The following is a 22,239-nucleotide window of genomic DNA, read 5'->3' as shown; positions in this document are numbered from 1 at the left end:
TAAGGCACACAGATGAAAACTTGTTTTTTCTCCTTTTCCTTGTATTTTTATCTAAAAGAAAAGGGAGGAAAGAAAGTTGAAATGAGATCATTAAATTAAATAATTCCGTCTGCACTGAGTAAGCATAAATTATTGTATTGTTTTTCTGCATGTGAATACAAGTACGGTATTTGTTCGTGAAATTAAATTTGAAGCAATAGGGCATATTATCCAATCAAATATATTTGAAAATTCCCGGTGAAAGTGGTCTTTGTTTAGAAAACTTTAAAACTGTAACTTGGGCGTTTATCAGGGAATAGGCTATGCTCTGTGGTTGATTTGAAATAATTAATCTAAAAAAGAATGTCACTTGAAGTGCTAGAAAGATGAAATATGTGAATAATTGCTGCACTGTGGTACCCACACTTATGAAAGTGACCACCTAATGCAACTCGTAATATGTCAGCCTCGTTGACAGTTAAAAAGTTTCAAGTACCCAGTCTACTTCACTTGTAACATAACAGGAAACATGCACGCATACAGAAATGAAATAAAGTTAGAAATTAGGTCGTACATTAATTATTTAATACAGCGCTCTTGACTATTTAATGATATATTCATTACACAACTGTAGTTCGCCGCCTCGCCAAGGATTCACCAGTCGTCCAATCGCCACCACTTACATCAGGTCCAGGACTCAATATTCAGTCTTGATTATTTTAATAGATAATAATAATATGATAATTGATTATTTTATTAAAAGCCCTAGATCTGGTGTTACGTTGCATTTCGTGGCTGTATTTAAAATATGCGAACATTGTGATCAATACAACGTATTCAGGTCAGGTCAGGTATTAACAACATTAACTGCGTAACACCTGGGATGTTTTCTTGAAGCGCATGCAGTGACACTTATTTACTTTACTTAAGGTCGTGTCCTTGATTTACACTCGGATATACAACATAGCGTCTTGACCTGATGCTCGGCGTGTTGGTATAAATATCGTGTTGGTTGTATTACGGTTGATAACGCTGTTTGTATTCTGGCCACATATCTGTCGGATGCACTGCCAATATGGAGGACGGTGGAAGTAGAACTACTGACGGTGTAGGTGAGATTTGCCTTTGGTTTGGCCTTAGCCAACCTCTTTCTCTCTATCCCTCTCTTCCTGTGTATGTGCGTGACAACGTCTCTCTCTCTCTCTCTCTCTCTCTCTCTCTCTCTCTCTCTGTGTGTGTGTGTGTGTGTGTGTGCGCGCGCGCGCGCGCGTGCGTGTGTGTCTGAGAGAGATGGTTCCAGCATCAATCCTACGGTGTAGTTCAAGAGTACCACAATAATAATCAGGTCTATTGCCATGTACTCGATCGCACGCAACCACGAAATGTGCATCTAAATGTGTCGGGCTATATTCCTATCAGGGCAGTCTAACAGTCTTAGTATCTGGGGTTACTTGACAAGGTCATTACCTTAGACGACTTATTGATTTAGCCGACTATCGAGCGAGATAAACTTGTGAGAGACGTGCAAAATTCTTATATATAGACATGTTGCAGGCCGTCTTAAGGGTGCTTACCCAGGCACGCGTTACGTTACATGCCTCGCACATTTAAACCTTCAGCAGAAAAACAATTATGTACCAATGTTCAATTATCCACAGTTGATCTCTCTCTTTTATTTTACTACTACAACGTTATAAATTATTTTCCATATCACAAACGTAAATTTACTTAGTGATTCATCATTCACTTCCTGTGACTGTTTGATATACATGTAGGTACTAACCTTCATGAAATTTACATTAGCATCAGTGTTTTTTCTTCTTAAGGTTATCAATTCGAAGATAACTTCAAGGTGACAAAAGAAATTAAAGAAGACTTCTCCAAGGAGGGATTTATAATCATAAGGTAATTATGGCTTCTTGACAAACGATTGATAAATCAATATTTTAACATTTATAATGACAAATTATGCTGTGATGCATTTTATTAAAAACTCCATGCTCCTTGCAAAATGTCTAAAACAGTTAAATTCTAACAATAAAGCTTTAAATGATGGAACAAAAATGTTCATGAAATATCAAGACAAGGAAAGACTGCTAATGCAGGAAAGACTACCAAGACACTCCATTCTCCCCGAGTCCCCATGCTTTATCCCAACACGGCCGTCAGTCACAAGCACGTAAAACTACGGAAGCGGTAGGGGTAGGGGTAACTCTCCTATCTGCGGCGCTTTTTCTATTTGAATGGATACCTCCCCCCTCCTCCCTACCCCAAACTCAAATCTGGCTTTTTGCACGTATCTGATATGCATATGCAAGGACACATATTCTAAGCATTGCCCTACTGCCTATACCAAATATGTGAAGGCGATATGCTGTTTTTGAAAATAAGGTAAACAAAACACATTTTGCACTTTTTACAAGAGATAAGTTCTACATGTATGCTCTCTTTTTCTTCAGGAAACTGTTGGATTCTGAAGAAGTCACTAAGCTGAGGAACGCGCTGGAAAACGACCAAGGTCTGAAGGAGAATAATTATGCCAGAGATGACGGCGAGGGGCGGAGGACAAAGGTCACACTGTGGAATCATCCCGGAAATGACGTCACTGGAATTATTTCTAGGAGTGAAAAAGTGGCGGGAACTATGGAAGAGGTGAGTTAGAATGTTAATTTCTTCCTTTTCTCGTGTAACCTCGAATCAAGAAATAAAATTATCCTTAAACCGGTTTGTTGGACCGATTGCTTCTATCATTTCTTCTAAGTACTTTTTAATGTCAAGATGTATCCACTGTGTGCAATTGTTGAGACAAACGGGTTTTTTCGGCCTTATATTAGCTTAATAAAAATGTGATCCGGAAACTATGTTTGAAATTGGAGGTGCTTGGCTACGCCAGTCGAACACCGCCAAATCTTTTACTGCAGCCTTTAAACATCAACCTAAATACAGCTGTGTCAAACGCAGCCACAATCCAGTAGTAAAATGGCACTCTGTGTTATACAACGTGATAAAAACTCAAGCTGTAAAACAGCAACCTATATATGTCAAAATAAGGATAAAATTGTGTCTTTATCTCAGCTGCTGGGAGGGGAGGTGTACCACTACCACGCCAAGGTAATCATGAAGGAACCTTTCACTGGAGGGGCACACATCTGGCACCAAGACTACGGGTGGGTATAGTTTGTTCTATTGTCAATAGATGGCGACACCGCTCTGAGCATTGTGTGTGTGTGTGTGTTTGTGTTTGTGTTTTTGTGTGATCCTTTTACATGTATTTAACATAGAAATATAATGCAGAAATTAATTTGTAGATATTGGTATGAGAACGGCTGTCTGTTTCCGGACATGGGCACTGTGTGGGTGGCTATAGACAGAGCTGACATGTCTAACGGCTGTCTGAAGGTACAGTATGACTAATATATATCCCAGGCCCGTAGCCAGCAATTTCAAAAGGGGGGTTCTTTTTCTGAAAAAGTGGACCTTTTCCCATAAAAGCTTCATGTACCTAGATCAAATTTTACCCAGAATGGACCTTTTCTCAGCGAAAGGGGTGGTTCTTTCGAACCCCTCGAACCCACCCTGGCTACGGGCCTGTACCCAGTTGGAGCACCCTTACACCCCATTTCCATAGATTAGATCGACCTACTTTAGATCGACCTAACTCCCTGGGGGTTCACGCTAAATAGCTGTCAGCCGGGCGGACACGAAAGTTAATTACCCCCTTACAGCTTGTAGTAGGCGGGACGGACATTTAAGTCGGATTATCTGAAAGTAATATAGTGAGACTCCCCGCGGGGATAGATCGATCTAAAATCTATGGGAATAGAGCCTTAGTCTCAGAGACTACTAGAAACTGCTCCCCACTGTTAGATGGCGTCAGTTACTAATTAACTAAATAATAATGTAGGGTGTTACTGGAATCGTCTAGGCGGAGCAAGCTGTAGAAAACATGGTTCTGAGATAAGGTCAGACAAAAGTTTCGAGGAAATCAGTTTTTTTCGCATTTATTAATTTAATGGGAAAATTCAGGTGCATATTTGGTGAATCGCGCACACTGTGGGTTTGGCATTTTCATCCCACCACCACCACCTGCCCCTGCCCCCCCCTTCCTTACTTAAAATCGAAAAACATGCTGTCGACCAACCCCTTCATTTTAACATGAATTTAAACTAAGATCTAATATACCGTTTACAGATTACAGTTTATTACCGTTTATTAGATCTTAGATTTAAATAATTTGTCGGCAGGAACCAATTACATTAGATTGTTTCCTGTATACCTAATATGTTAACTTCAGTTATTCACTAGCATGATTATTCTTTTCTTTGTGTATTTATAGATTTTAATTGTCATCAATGCCATTGTCATACTTCAGATCTTGCCGCGCTCGCACCTGGCAGGCAGGATAAATCACGTGCCAATAGGAGACCAAGTCGGGGCAGATTTAAAAAGAGTGGAAGAGCTGTCCAAAGTCTTGCCGCTGACCTATGTCCAGCTTGACCCCGGAGACGCCCTTTTCTTTCACTCCAACATTTTGCATAGAAGTGACCAAAACAACAGCCCAAACAGACGCTGGGCGTTTCTTGTGTCTTTCAACCGCGCCTCTAACAACCCTGTGTATGATCATCATCATCCAAAATACACACCGCTGAAGAAGGTAAGTCTTACAACACGTGTGTGTGTGTGTGTGTGTGTGTGTGTGTGTGTGTGTGTGTGTGTGGAGGAGGGAGGGAACTTAGGAGAGGTTATCTACATTGCATTATTTAAATCACTAAAAACCAGTCTATGGGTCTAAAAGGCCTGCAGAACGAACCTGTGCTTGAAATGTCCCCGGCTTGCACAATGTTAAAAGATTAAGTTTAATATTACTACGACCCATAGACCTGCTTATCTGTGATACAGGTAGATATACATTTGAACTTTGAAATTAGTTTTCTTTCTTTAAAAAGTTATCTGACTTTGTTAAATTTTATAACATACTGTAGTGTAGAGAATGGCCAAAAGTAGACTATCGTAGATGAAAGGAGCATTTTTCTTTCTTTCTGCTTTGGACATCGTGATGTTTATAAAGTTGCATTTCAATACTGGCACATAATTTCCCATCGTAAACATTTCTCCAGGTCCCGAACAGTGCCATCAAGTCGTGTGACATCAAGACGACAACTGACGGGAAAGATTTCTTCCACGGACCCAAGGATGACTTTTCGCTGAAGCAAGTCAAAAAAGCAAAATTGGAGGCCTGAAAACACGGTGGACATCCATCAGATTTATTGTAAATAGCTTGAAGTTTAAATTAGTATTTTGCAAATAAAAAATAATCCGTTTTGGTTCACTGGCACAAGTCAAACACCCCATTTCCATAGATTAGATCGACCTACTTTAGATCGACCTAACTCCCTGGGGGTTCACGCTAAATAGCTGTCAGCCGGGCGGACACGAAAGTTAATTACCCTCTTACAGCTTGTAGTAGGCGGGACGGACATTAAAGTCGGATTATCTGACAGTAATCTAGTGAGACTCCCCGCGGGGATAGATCGATCTAAAATCTATGGGATTAGAGCCCGTAGCCAGGGGAGGGGGGGGTCGAAAGAACCGCCCCTTTTGCTGGGAAAAGGTCCACTCTGGGTAAAATTTGATCTAGGTACATGAAGTTTTTATGGGAAAAGGTCCACTTTTTCAGAAAAAGAACCCCCCTTTTGGAACTGCTGGCTACGGGCCTGACTGTTAGAACAATACTGGCGACAAGTAATAAAACATACTTCAAATGCAAATTATTTTTCGAGGGTGGCTGAATTTTTGACTGATTTTTTGACAAATCTGTTTTACCAGATTTGGTATCGGCATCTGCATCTTCTGGAACATTACATCTTGCCTGTTATGAATTATTTTTCAATAGCTTTAGACTATTACGTTTAGAACAGAGAAGGCGGAATGAAGTCCGTCTTCGGTAAAAAAAGTTTTCTTTTATTTTCTCGTACACGTGTACAGTATGTATCCATAGCATTCAAGTTGATGCTCACAACTCACACTGTTGAGAGGTATATCCTATATAGCTAGAGCTTTCTGTCTCAACCTGCATGCTGTATAGACCGGAGTTCTCTGTCCAATTTAGTTGATGATGCAATTCTAAGGCGGGAACTGGACAAGTTCCACCCCTATCTGTTGTCTCATGCATTTACTAGAAACTAAAGCAACATTTCTATTTGAAAAAAAAGGACGAGGGAGAGTTATAGAAATATCGGTTATGGCAAAACCTATTGTCGTTACATTACAATCTGACTTAAAATGCGAGTGTGAGATAACTTGGTGGATACAGTTCACTTGTTTAATGACTGACTACAATATTCATTATATTTTCAAGAGGCCCAATTATTATAATTATACCAGCTGAGGATAGTAAATAGGACAGGACCAATATTTTTGATGCGATATGAACTGACAGGTGGGCGTGCCTATGGTCATGTGACAAATAGACGTCATATACCACGTGCTGTGAATGCTGACAATCACAATTTGCTTTAGTACCGGATAGTTTTTTTTTTTTTTTTTTTTTTTTTTTTTTTTTTTTTTTGTAATGGAACTAGGGGAAAAGTAGACAAAGATGACTTGGCAATTTTGAATTTATGTGCGAATTCAAAATCCAAAGAAATTATTTTTTTACGACAAATGCAGGTCGTCTGCATATGCATGGGAAGTTTAATCTTTTTATTGAAAAATACATTATACAATAAAATCATCTGTCTTTCAGAAAAAGTAAAAAAAAGAATTATGTCTTTTATCTGCAATAACATTCTATAATAAATATGTTATATGTTAACCTGTGTAGGGTTCCCTGTTGCTGCTGTTATTACATGTCAAATATTACAAGTAAAACATTACAGGTAAAATATTACAAGTAAACAGGTCAAACAGAAGTCCTTCACAGGTTGTTATACATGAAAGTTTCAGTTGTCCAGTGTCCAACTTGACGGTTAGATCAGTGTTTCAGTATCACAGTAAAGGTTGTCCCCCGTGGACATGTTATCCTCCTTCCTGGGGGGTCTCTGCATCCTCTGGGGGCTCTAATCACTTGCCATCCCTGGGGTTTGGGGAGGTAGATGGCAGGGGTGGGGGTGTTGAAGTATGTGGGAGGGGGGTCTCTTTCCACTAAATGGGTCTACGTGTGTCAAGTGTCTGATGCTGATAGTTCTGTCCATGAAGAATGCACTTTATCTGTTAAATGGGATTCTTCTAAATATCTTTTCCTTAAAATGAAATAAAATTTAGAAAATTAACAATTTTTTATAACTTATAACTGCTTAAATAAAAAAAAAAACATTCTGCATTTGAAACAAAATGACCACAAAACTTGGGGATTTACAAAACAATCAAATACAGATTTTAAACTTGTCTAACCTTTTAGACCAAAATCTTAGTCTACTTTGACCAAATACAATTCAGTAGTTAATCACTTACAGGAAATATTACTCCTGCTTCATGAGAAGAATGATGTGGTTCATGGTTTAGATAATGCACTTTATTGGTGTGGACCATAATACCTACAGACTTATGTTGAACTGAATGTACCAAATTTCTAAGAGATGGGGTCAACTTTTGGTTTAAAGTTATTTTGAGAAAGCAGTCCTTGAATGTGATGAAAAGAAACCTCACCATAGTACAGGAAATAAATCTGCAACTTCTGCCACTGTTATATTTCCTCTGTCAACACCTCCTACACACCATCTCACAAATTTGGTTCCTAGGTTCTATGCAAAAATAAATAAATAAATACATAAATACATACATAAATTAATTAATGAATTAAATACAATTGTCCAAAGGTACATTCCTGGAAGAAGGGGCTAATGTTACTCTGAAGATCGACTGTTGAAAATATGTCTTAAAATTTAAATACTTGTATAATGGTTTGACACCAAATCTACTGGACTGAGTTAATATCTTATTTTATCTTATCCAGACTGAATATCAAATCTGAATATCACATAAAGAGACTGTGATATATCAGATAGAATTACAGTAACATACCTTCCATAACTTCACACTTCCGTTATCTAAGTTCAACCATTTTTGAATTTCATCTATCCTCCTTTCTGTCTGAAAACACAGAGAAGAGATCGTAACATGCTCACTGTTTTTTTAATTCAATAAATCATTTAATAACGGATCCATATACCCATGTTTGGCAAATGGAAAACTTGCAATTTAAATCCTGTAAATAACTTTATGTCATCATTATTAAATACACTATATACGATTTTTTAAAAATCATTCAGTGGAAAAAAATATAATTACAGGATTTATTTTACTTTTGGTCACTTTGGTGCAATTCACATAACTGCAAATTTCATTTTTTTAGTTTCAACAAATAACACATTAAGACTTTTATTATACTACAAACAGCCAGCCTGTTTTTGTTTCTCTTCCAAGGAAGTAAAAAATAACTAAAATTTCCAATCTGTATCAGACAGTATATCCCCTTCTCTCTTTCAACCTTCACTAACCTTATTCAGAGCCTTGGATAAAGAGAAAGTACTGGGAGATTTGTTATTCTGTTGGCAGGTACTCCGACTCTTCTCCCGTATTGCTCTACATACTATGTACCTGTGACAATAGTATGAGTTATATGAACAGCTGAATGACATGGAAAGCAAGACCACATGAACCCTCGCCCCACAATAAAATAGAAAAGTTACTTTCCAGTGATCCTTGAAAGTAAGGACGTCAAACTGCTCTTACCAGATGTTCATTTCACTTTTTAAAAGTAACCTTTCATTCAGTTTCAACTAAACTTTAAAAATAGTTTCATGAAATAAACCACTGCTGTAACAAAATGCCACCTGACTGCTTAACAATTAACAATAAACTGATTTTTTCTGCTTACTATGTCTCAATTTAAAAAAAATGAAAACTAGAGGATCAGAGAGGCGATACCGCCTCCGAATATTGTACCACCAGCTGGAGCAAGCGCATTCGTATAGACCCCCACATACACAAAATAAGGGACACAGCCACCAGTCTTTTGCTTGACAAGCTGTAAAAATGCAATCAACAAGAATTTTCAAAATATGCAAAAAAATATATCAAAAGTTCATCAAAAGGTAGGTGAAAGGTCAATTTCACAGTAAGATTGCCAGTATATGACTTCCTATTCAACTTCAAAAGTAACTTTGGACCTATCTCTGCCAGTTTGGGAGATAAAAGGGAAGCAAAATTTGCAAAGTTCAGTTCATGGTGAAAAGTAGGTCAAAGGTCAATTTCAAGGTCACATTTAGATTGCCAGTGTATGACTTCCTATTCTAGTTCAATAGTAACTATGGACCTATCTCTGCCAGTTTTGGAGATAAAAGGGAAACAAAATTTGCAAAGGTTAGTTCATGGTGAAAAGTAGGTCAAAGGTCAATTTCAAGGTCACATTCAGATTGCCAGTATATGACTTCCTATTCAAGTCCAATAGTAACTATGGACCTATCTCTGCCAGTTTTGGATATGAAAGGGAAGCAAAATATGCAAAGTTTAGTTCATGGTGAAAAGTAGTCAGGAGGCTCAGTCCAAATTTTATCCAGAATTGTGCAAAAGATGATAACAGCATGAAATTTTCCACGATGAATGACCATTGGGTGTTTGTCAACCCCCTGATCCAAAATAGATGAACACCCAATGGTTATTCATCGGGGAAAGTTTCATGCTTTTATCATCTATTGCACAATTCTGGAAAAAATTTGGACTGAGCCACCTGACTATACCGTACTGCACATTTTGCTTTCACCACCAATATGTACTTTTTGATAGCGTAACTCGAAAACCGTTTGGAATACAAAAAAATGGAGACCACCTCCAGTGTTGGGCTTTACATGCTCTACAAAATGCAAAAAAGAATGGGTCTCTAGCATTAACGGTTCCGGAATTAGAGACAGTTTTCAGTTTCGGCATCTTATGGCCGTTACTCCAGTGAAAATGCACCGATTGACCCCAAATTCACGGAGATGAAAGATGACCTGAAGGGTAACACTTTCCAATAATATTATTGGTTAAGTCTGTGTGGTGTCTGAATAACAGGGCAAAAAAATTTTTTTTCATAAAAAATATTATTTTTTTGAAAATTTTGGCCCATTTGACCTTGAAGTAAAGGTCAAAGGTCAAATCCAAGGGCATATTTGAAATCTACACATATGACTTTTGGAAAGCCGTCTGTAGAAATTTTTCCCATAACCCCTTCCGTAGGGTAGATAATTAGCATTTAATTTTGCCATTTTTGGACAAGGGTGCATTGCAATGAGTGCCACACCCAGACCCCAATACCGGCAAAGCCCAAATTTTACGTGGAACGAGCTGAGATTATAGGTAACCTAAATCCAAGAGATGGGTACGGGGGCCCTTACCGTCTAGGAGGAGAAGCGGTAACGGTAGCCGTCCAGCGGAGCCGGCGGAACGATCCGGACGAGACCGAAACCATGTGTACCGCCAGCGCTAACGCTGGTGGTACAATAAAGGATGAAAGTTGAAGACAATGCCAGGTATTGTGTATAATCACCATATAGTTTTCTTCTTCAGCAATCCCATCACAGATCTGGTGGAGTCCAGAAAATAAAATACCTCTCCTTCATAGCCATAACCCTGACGCACCTGAAATATGTAGAATAATAATAATAATATTCTTTATTTTTGTTTTTATAAAAATAATGATTAATAATTAACTTTCATGCACGCTCGGTCTCTATAGTAGTTAATTACCCTCTTACATTAAGTTGACAGCCATATAGTGAGAATCCCCTTGGAGATAGATTGATACAAAGTTAGTACGATATCTCTTGGAATTGTCTCTTACTTGTAACATTCTATTATCTACATCAGAAGCAGGAATGACAGTGTAGTCAACAGAAGGAAGTCCCAGTGCCACTGCAATCTGAAATACAATATATAGAATTGTCTCTTACTTGTAACATTCTATTATCTACGTCAGAAGCAGGAATGACAGTGTAGTCAACAGAAGGAAGTCCCAGTGCCACTGCAATCTGAAATGCAACATATACATGTGGTATACCTGTTATTTCAGTATTCAAAATTTCAAATATACAAGACGTAAGCAACCTTATTTTATTCTGTGATATCATTTTTTTAATCAAAACATGAAAAGTATAGCCAATGATTTATTTCAATGTACCTGTATTGCTATATCTGGGGGCATGCTACAAAGCTGTTTGTCTTCTGTGGCCTCCAGATTGCAGCTTGTCCAGGCAATAAACTGAAGCTTGGACCTGACAAAAAAAAAAAAAAAACATATTGGGTACATCCACAATGCAAGGTGAGAATTGTAAAGACTGAAAGTCTTGAAAATGTAGCTTGCAATTTCTCATCACATTTAGACCATACAAAAAATAAATAAATAGAGACTGAAAATCCTGAAATCAGGCATAATCCAGAAAGCTAAATTAATCATAACAATTACTTTGTATATTTCATCTCAAGCAGATGTGCAATGATAATTATGTAATGGCAATTACTTAAATAATTCAAAACCTCTCATATTAAAAAAAAATTCAAGATTTGTCAATTCCAGATCCCCACAGCAGATTACTACCTGACACAAAGTCAGAATTCTTTTCAGACATTTTAAACCAGCATTTAACTTGTATTACACATACATTTAACTTGTATTATACAATCCTGTCAGAGAATTAAGCTCTCCTGGGTTGGGAGATCACAAAAAGAGGGGAGAAGAAAAATCGGGGCCATGCGGCATGGCTGTTTCGGATGATTGTGGAGGAGTTTTAGGCGCTGTTGTCTTTCCTGGCAGTATTGTTCAATGACACCACTTTGCTTTAGGACCCTTTATGCACTTATTTGTTATCATAATGAAGTGGATTGTAATTCAGACCTAGGACCGGGACAGTTCAAGGACGTATCGGGGAAACACGATTACGCAAGGATAAAAGATTTACCTCTGAAATACCGAGAGTTATTAGTTCACAACATGCACCTGTGACAGTAGGTTTACATGAGATGTAGTATTGTATGAATATAGAATAAATAATTTTGGAAGCGTTCTAAGCGCTGTTGTTTTTCCTCACAATTTGGGGGCTCGTCCGGGAACTGAATAAAGACAGCGGAACGATGCTGACTGTGGAACAACCGATATCAACGTGTGACGTGAGTTGTAGCCTTGATAACTATAATAACTGTGTGATGCTCGGTGTAGTGAAACGAACTGACTGGAACATATGCTATCATACCGTTAGCTACAGTTGTGTGCCGTGTGATACTAGAAGTGGACTGGTGTTATGAACATTATAGCCCATGCAGCTGACAGTGTTTATTCAAGTTGATCAACTGACACTTAAATGTTATCAGTGACAGTATAGTAGTGTTGTGCATTACAAAAGTGTGTAATGTGTTGGTACTGCCTAACAGTGGTTAGCAGTAATACAGTTGTACCTTATAGTAGTGTTGTGCATTACAAAAGTGTGTAATGTGTTGGTACTGCCTAACAGTGGTTAGCAGTAATACAGTTGTACCCTATAGTAGTGTTGTGCATTACAAAAGTGTGTAATGTGTTGGTACTGTCTAACAGTGGTTATAAGCAGTAATACAGTTGTACCCTATAGCGGTGTTGTGCATTACAAAAGTGTGTAATGTGTTGGTATGATGATTTAGTGTTACCTTTAGTTGTGTCTACATTACAAGCAGTACAGTGCGTGGATATATTCAACAGTGTTAAATTACAGGAGTGTAGTTAAGTGAAGTGTACTAACAGTACATGTAGGTGGTAGTCTGCTGTAGTGATACAGTGTGGTAACATAGAACTGTAGAGTGCTAAGTGTACTTAAGTGATTTAGTAAAGCACTGTTGTACGTAGAGTAGTGTGTAGCACTCTTTAGTTGAGTAGATATTCGTTTTTCTTATAGACAGCTAGAAAACATCCTACAGCATGGATACGAGTAAATACATCAGTGATGGTCAAAAGTTAGGGTATGAAGCTGAACAGTTGAGAGAGTATGTAGCAAAATGTGAACAACAGTACCTAGAGCGTGAAGAGAGAGCACGTGTACGTGAGGATGAAAGAAAGAGACAGGAATTAGAAGTGTTAAGATTAAACCATGAATTAGAAATGGAAAAGCAAGAACTTGACAGAAAGTTTCAGCGAGAAGAACAGCAACGGGCATTAGAGAAGGAGCATATGGAGATAGAAAAAATGAAACTACAGGTACAATTGGGCGAACAGAAAACCAAATTCAGTGCAAGTACATCAGGTGAAACAAAGGTTAAAGCACCACGCCCAAAGTTACCTGCGTTCGATGAAAATAAAGACGATATGGACGCATTTTTAGATCGTTTTGAACGCTTTGCTTCTAGTCAGCAGTGGCCAAAAGAGAGTTGGTCAGTGAGTCTAAGCCCATTGTTAACTGGTAAAGGTCTGCAGGCGTATTCTAGTATGCCAGCCGAGGAAGCTAATAACTATGACAACTTGAAAGTAGCTTTGTTGAAGAGATATATGCTGACCGAAGAAGGGTTTCGTGTTAAGTTCAGAAGCTGTAAACCTGACAGTGGGGAAACGGTGTTTCAATTTGTTGCTAGGATGAAGAGATATTATCAAAGATGGAAAGAACTCTCAGAAGTTGAAGATACAGTAGAAAGCCTCGATGACCTCATCATACGAGAGCAATTCATGTCGACATGCTCCAATGAACTGTCAGTGTTCTTAAAAGAAAGGAAGCCAAGGACTGTTGATGAGATGACCAGGTTAGCAGAGCAATACCTTGAGGCACACAGTGGGGCCCCAGTCAAGGGGAAGAATAATTTTAGACACCCAAACAAGGCCGTTGTTGTGAATAGTAGTAAGCAGTCAGAACCAGGGAAGTCGGACATGAAGACCGTAGAAAAGGATCAATGTCGCTTATGTTTCAGAAGAGGACATTTTGCTAAAGAATGCCCTATGAGTGACAAGTGTTTTTTGTGTCACAAGCATGGACACATTGCTAAGAACTGTCCTCAAAGTACCAAAAAGTCAGTGGCCAGTGGTTGCAGCAACTCAGTTACAAGTAAAAATATGCCTGTTATCAGTGGCTTTGTTGGAAAGAAGAGGGTTAGCGTCTTAAGGGATACAGGCTGTAGTGGAGTAGCGGTGAGAGCGTCATTAGTTGAGAAGGGTCATTTTACTGGTGGAGAGCATTCATGTGTACTTATAGATGGGACTGTCCGTCAGTTTCCTGTAGCAAATGTGCACATTGATACACCATATTATGTGGGCCTAGTGGAGGCAATGGTTATGGAAAAACCAGTTTACGATGTAGTGTTAGGTAATATACCAGGTGTTAGCAATATACCAGATCCAGAGTGGAGACAAGAGGTGGAGATAGGAGCTGTGACAACAAGAGCACAAGCTAAGAAGGAAAAGTTAGATATAAGACCGCTTAAGGTGGCATTACCAGGCATTCAAGAGGTGAACTCGAATGAGTTAATAGCAGCACAGAAAGCTGATAGTTCACTTGAGAAATGTTACCAATTAGCAAGTAGTGGTGAATTGAAGCAGACCAAGGGACAAGGTTCCTATGGTTTTGTTGTGAAAAATGATATATTATATAAGTGTTACAAGAATAGTGATAAGGAAGTCTTGCAAGTAGTAGTGCCAAAGCCATATAGGGAAGAAGTTATGAAATTAGCCCATGAAAGCATAGTAGGGGGTCACTTAGGAGTCAAGAAAACCAGTGACAGAATAACCAGTGCCTTTTATTGGCCAGGTCACATAAGTGACATTAGTCGTTATTGCAAGTCATGTGATGTGTGCCAACGAACAACCCCAAGGGGAAAGGTTACCAAAGTTCCCATGGGAGAAATGCCATTAATTGATGTCCCGTTCCATCGCATAGCTGTTGATCTGATTGGCCCAATTGCTCCAGTGACCGAGCGTGGAAACCGCTACATTTTGACTGTAGTTGACTATGCGACACGTTACCCTGAAGCCATAGCCTTACCGAGAATTGAGACAGAGCGCGTGGCTGAAGCCTTACTGGAAGTATTCTGTCGTATAGGATTCCCAAAAGAAGTGCTGAGTGATTGCGGGACACAGTTTACGTCAGACCTTATGAAAGAAGTATCCAGATTGATCTCTATGAAACAGTTGTTTACGACGCCATACAATCCCAAGTGTAATGGCCTTTGTGAGCGGATGAACGGTGTACTCAAGAGCATGATAAAGAAAATGTGCCAAGAGAGACCCAAGGACTGGGACAGATATTTACCAGCAGTTTTGTTTGCATACAGAGAAGTGCCTCAAGCCAGTCTAGGATTCTCGCCTTTTGAATTGTTGTATGGGAGAACCGTGAGGGGGCCAATGGAAATTTTGAAGGAGTTGTGGACAGAAAGTACGACGCCAGAAGTACAGAACACATACCAGTACATAATAGACCTGAGAAACCGATTGGAAGACACGTGCAAGCTAGCTCGTGAAAGTTTGCGTGCAGCGCAAGGCATTAGCAAGCATCACTATGATAAGAAGGCAAGAGATCGCACCTTTAAAAAAGGCGAAAAGGTGTTGCTACTCCTACCCACGGACCATAACAAGTTGACATTACAGTGGAAGGGTCCATTCGAAGTTGCTGAAGTTGTTAACAAATGGGATTGCCGTGTCTCTGTTAATGGTAAAATGAAGACGTACCATGTAAACCTCCTGAAGAAATACTTGGAACGAGACACCCCTATCCAAGAAATGGAACAAGTGAATATGGCAGTAATCGAACCAGACTTACATGATGAAGGGGTAATTGACGATGAAAATTTGCTTGAATTAGAATGGCAGAGCAAACCTGAAAGTTACCATGATGTTAAGATCAATGAAGAACTTTCCGAGGACAAGAAGTCGGATTTGAGGAAGTTAGTTGAGGAATACCAAAGCATATTCACAGAGAAGCCTGGAAGTACGAGTCTAGAAGAACACAGTGTGACACTAGTATCGAAGGAACCCATTCGAGTGAAACAGTACAGTCTGCCATATGCAACCAGAACAATTGTGCATGATGAAGTGAAAACAATGTTGGACAATGATATAATAGAACCGTCTAATTCCCCATATAACTCACCCATAGTGATAGTGCGCAAGAAGGATGGATCATCCAGGTTTTGTGTTGACTTCCGTCGACTCAATGCAGTGACTTGCTTTGACACAGAACCAATGGGCAACGCAGAAGATATCATAGCACGATTGAGCGATGATGTGTACTATAGTAAAGTTGACCTAAGCAAGGGGTACTGGCAGATTCCGATGAGCGAAGAAAGTAAACCATTGACATCATTTTCAACCTCAGATGGAAATTATCAGTTTAAAAGGATGCCATTTGGTATGGTGAATTCAGGTGCCACTTTCAACAAAATGATGAGAAAGCTGCTAAATGGTGCCCAGAACCTTGATCACTATGTGGATGACGTGCTGTGTCACACAACTACGTGGGCAGAACATTTAAAGACTCTGAGAGAGTTATTTCAGCGTGTGCGTGATGCAGGGCTCACAATTAGACCTAGCAAGTGTTGGCTAGGATACCAGACTGTGAATTTTGTTGGTCATCAAATTGGTGAGGGCAAGGTTGCCATGGAAACTGAAAAGGTAGACAGATTAAGGAATGCACCACGACCACAGACGAAGAAACAAGTTAGGTCGTTTATAGGACTGGCAGGATATTACAGGAAGTTCATTCCCAATTTCAGTGAATTATCGGCCCCACTGACCGATTTGACCAAGAAGGGGGAACCAACTGTCGTACGATGGGAAGAGCCACAAGAATGTGCCTTTCAAACACTTAGGAAATTGTTAATTTCTGCCCCAATACTGCGAATGCCAGACTTCAGTCGCTCTTTCATACTCCGAACAGATGCATCGGATGTAGGGGTAGGGGCTGTGCTATTGCAGAAGTATGATGACGAGTTATTCCCTGTTGCTTATGCCAGTAAAAAGTTGTTGCCAAGAGAAAAAAATTACTCTGTGATAGAACGAGAGTGTCTTGCTGTAGTGTTTGGTGTGAAAAAATTCCAAAATTACTTGTATGGGAAGGAGTTCACAGTGCAAACTGATCATGAACCGTTAACCTACCTCCAGAAGTCAAAGACAGAAAATGGTCGATTGATGAGATGGGCACTTTATTTGCAGAGTTATAGGTTCAGAGTTGAAGCCATTAAGGGATCAGATAATGTGGGTGCAGATTACCTCAGTAGGTTGTGTTAAATATGATGTTTGTGCTAGATGTTATATAAAGTTTCACATTTGTAAGTGAAGAAGTGGTCAAGTTGTTTCAAGAGTTCCATTGTAGTTATTAAGTTTATTATAGAGTAAGAGTTCATGTTAAACTAAAGTAGTTAAGTAGTTAAGCTGTTTACTGTTATTGGTTAAGATTTTTTTTTAAGTGTTACACAGTTAAGAGGTTGTCGTCAGACTAATTAATGTGTTGGTTGTGTAGATGAACATGTTGACGTTTTATATAGAGTTGTAAAAGGGTTATTACCGAGTTTGTAACCTTAACCATTTATTAATTGAAAAACAGTAAATGTTTTTCTTAGTAGGGGGTAGTTGTCAGAGAATTAAGCTCTCCTGGGTTGGGAGATCACAAAAAGGGGGGAGAAGAAAAATCGGGGCCATGCGGCATGGCTGTTTCGGATGATTGTGGAGGAGTTTTAGGCGCTGTTGTCTTTCCTGGCAGTATTGTTCAATGACACCACTTTGCTTTAGGACCCTTTATGCACTTATTTGTTATCATAATGAAGTGGATTGTAATTCAGACCTAGGACCGGGACAGTTCAAGGACGTATCGGGGAAACACGATTACGCAAGGATAAAAGATTTACCTCTGAAATACCGAGAGTTATTAGTTCACAACATGCACCTGTGACAGTAGGTTTACATGAGATGTAGTATTGTATGAATATAGAATAAATAATTTTGGAAGCGTTCTAAGCGCTGTTGTTTTTCCTCACAAATCCACTTGACAACATATTTCATGTAATAATTCTTAATACTGTAACAGAAAAAAAAAGATCATATACATGAATAAACAATGCATATTTACCTTTTTAAGTAAGACAGGTCTTCCACATGTTGGCGTGAGGGCTGAAGGATCTCAAAGACCACTGTGAACTCCGTGAAACATAGGAAGTCCAGCAGCCTAGCAGTGCAAGAAAAAAAAAAAAAAAGATTCATCACTCAAACCAACATTCTATTTTTCTTGGTGGTCACTGTAAACATGTTGAAATCAATTACAGTACTCCATCCTCAACCCTACCTAGACAACAACACTGCTACCCCTGTTCCTGCCACCTTAAGCTCACTGGGAATGAACTCTGTTTAGTTCAGCATTATAATAAATTGCCCGAGAGAAATATGAGAACAGAAGCATGAAAAATGCCAAGTCTGAACAGATTTTAAGCATTCCAAATGTCAGTTTACTATCAACTAGTAACCCTTACAGAACTTCCCTCTAATATCCTATAGGGCATACTGGTAAGTCCTAGAGTAAAATCCTATAGGACACCCGATAGTCCTATAAGATTCCTCTTGAGTCCTATAGAGTCCTATATGACATCTACATGTCATCTGATAGTCCTATAAAATTCTTCTTGAGTCCCAAAGAGTCCTGTAGAACATCTGATAGTCCTATAAGATTCCTTTTGAGTCCCATACAGTCCTAAAGACTTCTACAGGAAACTTTGGTAAGTTAACTTTCAGTACAAATGCTATAGACATGATGACAACATTGTGACGATATTTTCCAGTAAACTTGGGGTACTCTCTGACACCTTATTCCACATACCGAGAGCACTATTTTCCAATTTATACCTGATTTTTTCTTCCTCTGTCATCTCTTCCAGTAGCGTCATGACTGCCAGAGACACTTCCTTCGCCACCAGAAACCTGCCATCTTGGTATTTATTAATATCATCTACAAATATATCAATAAATTATCACTTTAGTAATGGATATAAAGATAAAGTGGCAATTCATCAAATAAAGAGGTTATAATTAGTAAAATAGTTTGATGAGGTATATGAGTTGCAGTGAAGTTCCATAACAAATGTCAAAATTATTCCACAATTCCTCAACTGTTTACGGATATGTTGCATGTATTTACATTGGTAGGTATTTTGACCTTTCCTAAATCTCCCCTGAAAAAAGTCTTACCTCTTGTCCTAAAAACCATGTGGACATTCTTTGACCCTGCACATAACATGTAGTGTCCGGCCAGTTTTCTACAACTGAAGTGACCTGCCTCTCCATTGGCCTTTCTCGTACAAACCACCCACTTGGCTTCCTCCAAAGGCTGAAGATCAACAACTGGAGATCTACACACAAATATACATGTACAGAGGCTGAAGATCAACAAGAGAAGATCTACACACACATACATACAAACATGTACAGAGGATGAAGATCAACAGGAGATCTACACGCATATATATGTACAGAGGATGAAGATCAACAAGAGAAGATCAAACACATATACACGTACAGAGGCTGAAGATCAAAATATCTATATGCAGATATACTGATACAAAAATCCAAACTTCAGCATTTTCTTACTAACCAATTGATTTCTAAATTATTTTACTAACCAATTGGTTTCTTAATTATTCAACTTATCAATCAATCAATCAATTATAAAACAAAACATTACCTCAGTAATTCATTGACTGATTGATCAGTTGATTGCTATGCTATAATCAGAAATACATATTCAAAGAGAGGAGGGTCATCTACATCCCTGCACTAGTGCTGTGGTCTCAGGCTGGAGAGTGATGGTATATATGATGTCCAATAAGCAGAATATAAAATATCTTCATGTTGTAAAGGGCTTGAAAATTTTATCTAACCATTCATTTATGAATTAATAAACTGACATTCAGCTGAGGGGCTTCAAAAATTAAATCCCCAAACTCAAGAAAGCTACTTTATTTCATAAAGTTCATGAAATAAAGACTTGAAAAAATGCATAAATGACACAATCCTAATTGACTAGCTGATTAACCGATTGGTTTATTGACAGGTTAATGCACTGATAGATTAACCAAAATTAAACCCACATCCTGAAAGTCTATAAATTAAAAAAAAAAAAAAAAAAAACAGAATACCTTTAAGAAATACCTCCTCCACGTCACATCATCTTCCCTGTCTGTGTCGTCATCGTCTCCCAAGCCTCCTGTAAACTTCTTCAGGGCGTAAATCCAGCAGGTGGCACTTTTATCAGCTCCATTTTCTATCTCAAGAAAACAATTGCCTCTTGCAACCTGGAATATTTGATACATAGATACATTGGAGCAGATGCCTCCAACTAATGCAGTAACAGAATGGGACATTGCTTATACCCTGCAAGGCAGTTTTTTAAAGTTTTTTTTCTATTAATTTTTTATTTATTTTATTATTCTTTTAAAAATTTTTTCGGTCAATGCTTTCGAACCATCAGTCATGTTTGCTTCATCCTTCTCTCTCCGTCTCTCTTTTTCAATATTTGACTTCACATGACTCTTGTTTTATAAATATGGAAAATTATCACAATATATCTAAGTGTAGATACTGTCACCTTTGCCCTGATCTCTGGGTGGTTGTCATAAATTGGGTCATCTGGACGTCCTTTAGCAAAGACCTTGGCATCCAGTATTCTGCCTGTGAGGCCCTGTGGTAGAATACCTTCAGGTATATCAGCTGACACAACCTTCACCATGGTCTGTTGTCCGGCCCAGTATAGCCAACTACAAATATACACAGGTACAGATGTTGACTGCATGTGTATGTACATTTATGGTCTGCATATACTGGTATGTTTACAATTTGCAAATGTACAATGCACATACAAGCATGACCTCATATGTTTATTATAACAAAGGTAGTGAACTGTACAAGGAAAGTACCAGTACAGTCTTTAACTGTATAACAGCTGTAAAAATGTTCATAGACACATTAATATACATTATAATGTCTGGAGTTATTCTACCCTTCGTAAATGCACAAAAAAGGAGAGCTGCATTAAGTACCCCCCCCCCCCCCCCCCCCCCCCCGACAACGACAACAGCAACAAATACATATTTTCAATTAATTTATATTTATTTTTTATAAATTCCCATATTTAATATTGCACATAAATTCCCATCGGTATGAGCGGTTATACCGGGCACTTGTTCACTAGGCATTGCACAACAACAACCAATACAAATCCAATGGGTTTGTCAGAATATCATACATGTATTACCTGTCCGCAGATCGTTTCTTCTCATCCTCAGAAGGCTGGTTTGAGCCTATACAGTCTTCCAAATACTGCTTTATTAAATCATAATCTTTACTTTTTTCAAAAATGGTTAAAATGCTTTTAAGATACGTTATACTCTCTGTCGACCCTGTTTCCGCAGACGCCTCCGCCATGCCCGTTTTGGGATTGCTCCGCAGCAAATATAACAAGTGCGTCGAGTGGCCAGCGACAAATGCTCATTTATATGTCTACAGGAGTTTCGTGTGAAAGAGTTTCGTGTTTTCATTTATATTAGACTTCGTGTCACTGCTGTTCCATGTCTCTCATTCACAGTGGCGGATTTAGAGGAGGGGTCAGGGGGGTCCTACCCCCCCCCCCCCTTCGATTTCTGGTCCCCTCCCCTCTTCTGAAATTAGAATTTTGACTAGCAGAATCATAGTTCTGAACCGTAGGCCTACATAGCCTACCAAATGGCACCGTTCGCCCTCTAAAATACCAAATTTTTTCGAGGCCCCGAACCCCACGCCAAGTGTGTGTGTGTGTGTGTGTGTGTGTGTGTGTGTGGTCAGCTTCGCATCTGTCCCACCCCCTCCCCTTCAAATAATCCTGGACCCGCCCCGCCCCTGTAGGGCCTATTTAGATAAAAAGTTTTGGTGTCAAGCAGTAGTAAGGAAACCTTACCTTGGTGATAGGTATTGCGAAAAACGATGAATAGGAAATGCAACGATCACAAACGCATTAAATCGATCGTCTCAGTTTATATAGGCCTAATGTACATTTAAAAAACAAATTTGTTCTTGTTTACAGTTTTTAAAAGATGACAAATACATGTACCTATAATAGGCCTACTAGCTCATTAATAAAACTGATAAATAAAAATTGAGAAAAAGCGAAAAAATATATGCAAAGAATGAAACAACGAAAAGAATAAATAGGCCTACCAGTAAAAACAAATTCCTCAGCAAAACAAGAAAATGAATTTATTAATAAATATATCTGGGGTAGCGCGCGCTTACACTGGCCAATTTAGCCAAATGCTAAAACTGAC

General features: G+C 38.8%; 3 protein-coding genes across 4 annotated transcripts; 2 read left to right on the top strand and 1 right to left on the bottom strand.

Annotated features, from left to right (window-relative positions):
• Positions 1–763: 763 nt before the first annotated feature.
• LOC106159669 (uncharacterized) lies at positions 764–5,664 on the top strand. The gene is made up of 7 exons (XM_013536028.3): positions 764–1,091; positions 1,806–1,884; positions 2,439–2,631; positions 3,055–3,146; positions 3,288–3,378; positions 4,352–4,633; positions 5,097–5,664. The coding sequence occupies exons 1-7, from the start codon at positions 1,055–1,057 to the stop codon at positions 5,217–5,219; spliced, it is 897 nt and encodes a 298-aa protein (XP_013391482.1). The 5' UTR covers positions 764–1,054; the 3' UTR covers positions 5,220–5,664.
• A 1,002-nt stretch (positions 5,665–6,666) lies between these two features.
• On the bottom strand, positions 6,667–21,392 carry LOC106159629 (uncharacterized). 2 transcript variants are annotated; one of them, XM_087011541.1, is made up of 13 exons: positions 21,195–21,392; positions 20,529–20,697; positions 20,080–20,235; positions 19,133–19,271; positions 18,791–18,893; positions 18,024–18,119; positions 11,138–11,231; positions 10,802–10,879; positions 10,508–10,599; positions 8,478–8,577; positions 8,002–8,070; positions 7,627–7,721; positions 6,667–7,220 (listed from the first exon to the last, which is right to left on the bottom strand). In XM_087011541.1, the coding sequence occupies exons 1-13, from the start codon at positions 21,362–21,364 to the stop codon at positions 7,142–7,144; spliced, it is 1,440 nt and encodes a 479-aa protein (XP_086867667.1). In that variant the 5' UTR covers positions 21,365–21,392; the 3' UTR covers positions 6,667–7,141. The 2 variants fall into 2 exon arrangements, with proteins under 2 accessions (XP_086867667.1, XP_086867666.1); XM_087011540.1 differs by lacking the exon at positions 10,802–10,879 and adding an exon at positions 10,911–10,988 and having other exon boundaries at positions 21,195–21,391.
• Positions 11,675–17,907, top strand: LOC106153310 (uncharacterized). Its single transcript, XM_013527191.2, has one exon. It carries the CDS (start codon positions 12,902–12,904, stop codon positions 17,183–17,185), a length of 4,284 nt encoding a protein of 1,427 aa, XP_013382645.2. The 5' UTR covers positions 11,675–12,901; the 3' UTR covers positions 17,186–17,907.
• Positions 21,393–22,239: the final 847 nt, after the last annotated feature.

Source organism: Lingula anatina, chromosome 4, assembly GCF_051362555.1.
Source record: "Lingula anatina isolate TDL-2025a chromosome 4, LinAna3.0, whole genome shotgun sequence".
NCBI lineage: Eukaryota > Metazoa > Brachiopoda > Lingulata > Lingulida > Lingulidae > Lingula > Lingula anatina.
The sequence above is the reverse complement of the archived record's forward strand: the minus strand, read 5'-3'. Positions and strand labels throughout refer to the sequence as shown.

What these genes read in the sequence shown, in the direction of transcription:
- LOC106159669 (XM_013536028.3), top strand. Translation starts at nt 1,055, where the DNA reads ATGGAGGACGGTGGAAGTAGAACTACTGACGGTGTAG. An exon ending in GAGGGATTTATAATCATAAG is followed by an intron (nt 1,885 to 2,438) that starts GTAATTATGGCT and finishes CTTTTTCTTCAG; the next exon opens with GAAACTGTTGGATTCTGAAG. An exon ending in ATCTGGCACCAAGACTACGG is followed by an intron (nt 3,147 to 3,287) that starts GTGGGTATAGTT and finishes ATTAATTTGTAG; the next exon opens with ATATTGGTATGAGAACGGCT.
- LOC106159629 (XM_087011541.1), bottom strand. Translation starts at nt 21,364, where the DNA reads ATGGCGGAGGCGTCTGCGGAAACAGGGTCGACAGAGAGTATAACGTAT. An exon ending in AAGAAACGATCTGCGGACAG is followed by an intron (nt 20,698 to 21,194) that starts GTAATACATGTA and finishes GTATATTTGTAG; the next exon opens with TTGGCTATACTGGGCCGGAC. An exon ending in ACAGAGGAAGAAAAAATCAG is followed by an intron (nt 18,120 to 18,790) that starts GTATAAATTGGA and finishes TTGCACTGCTAG; the next exon opens with GCTGCTGGACTTCCTATGTT.
- LOC106153310 (XM_013527191.2), top strand. Translation starts at nt 12,902, where the DNA reads ATGGATACGAGTAAATACATCAGTGATGGTCAAAAGTTAGGGTATGAA.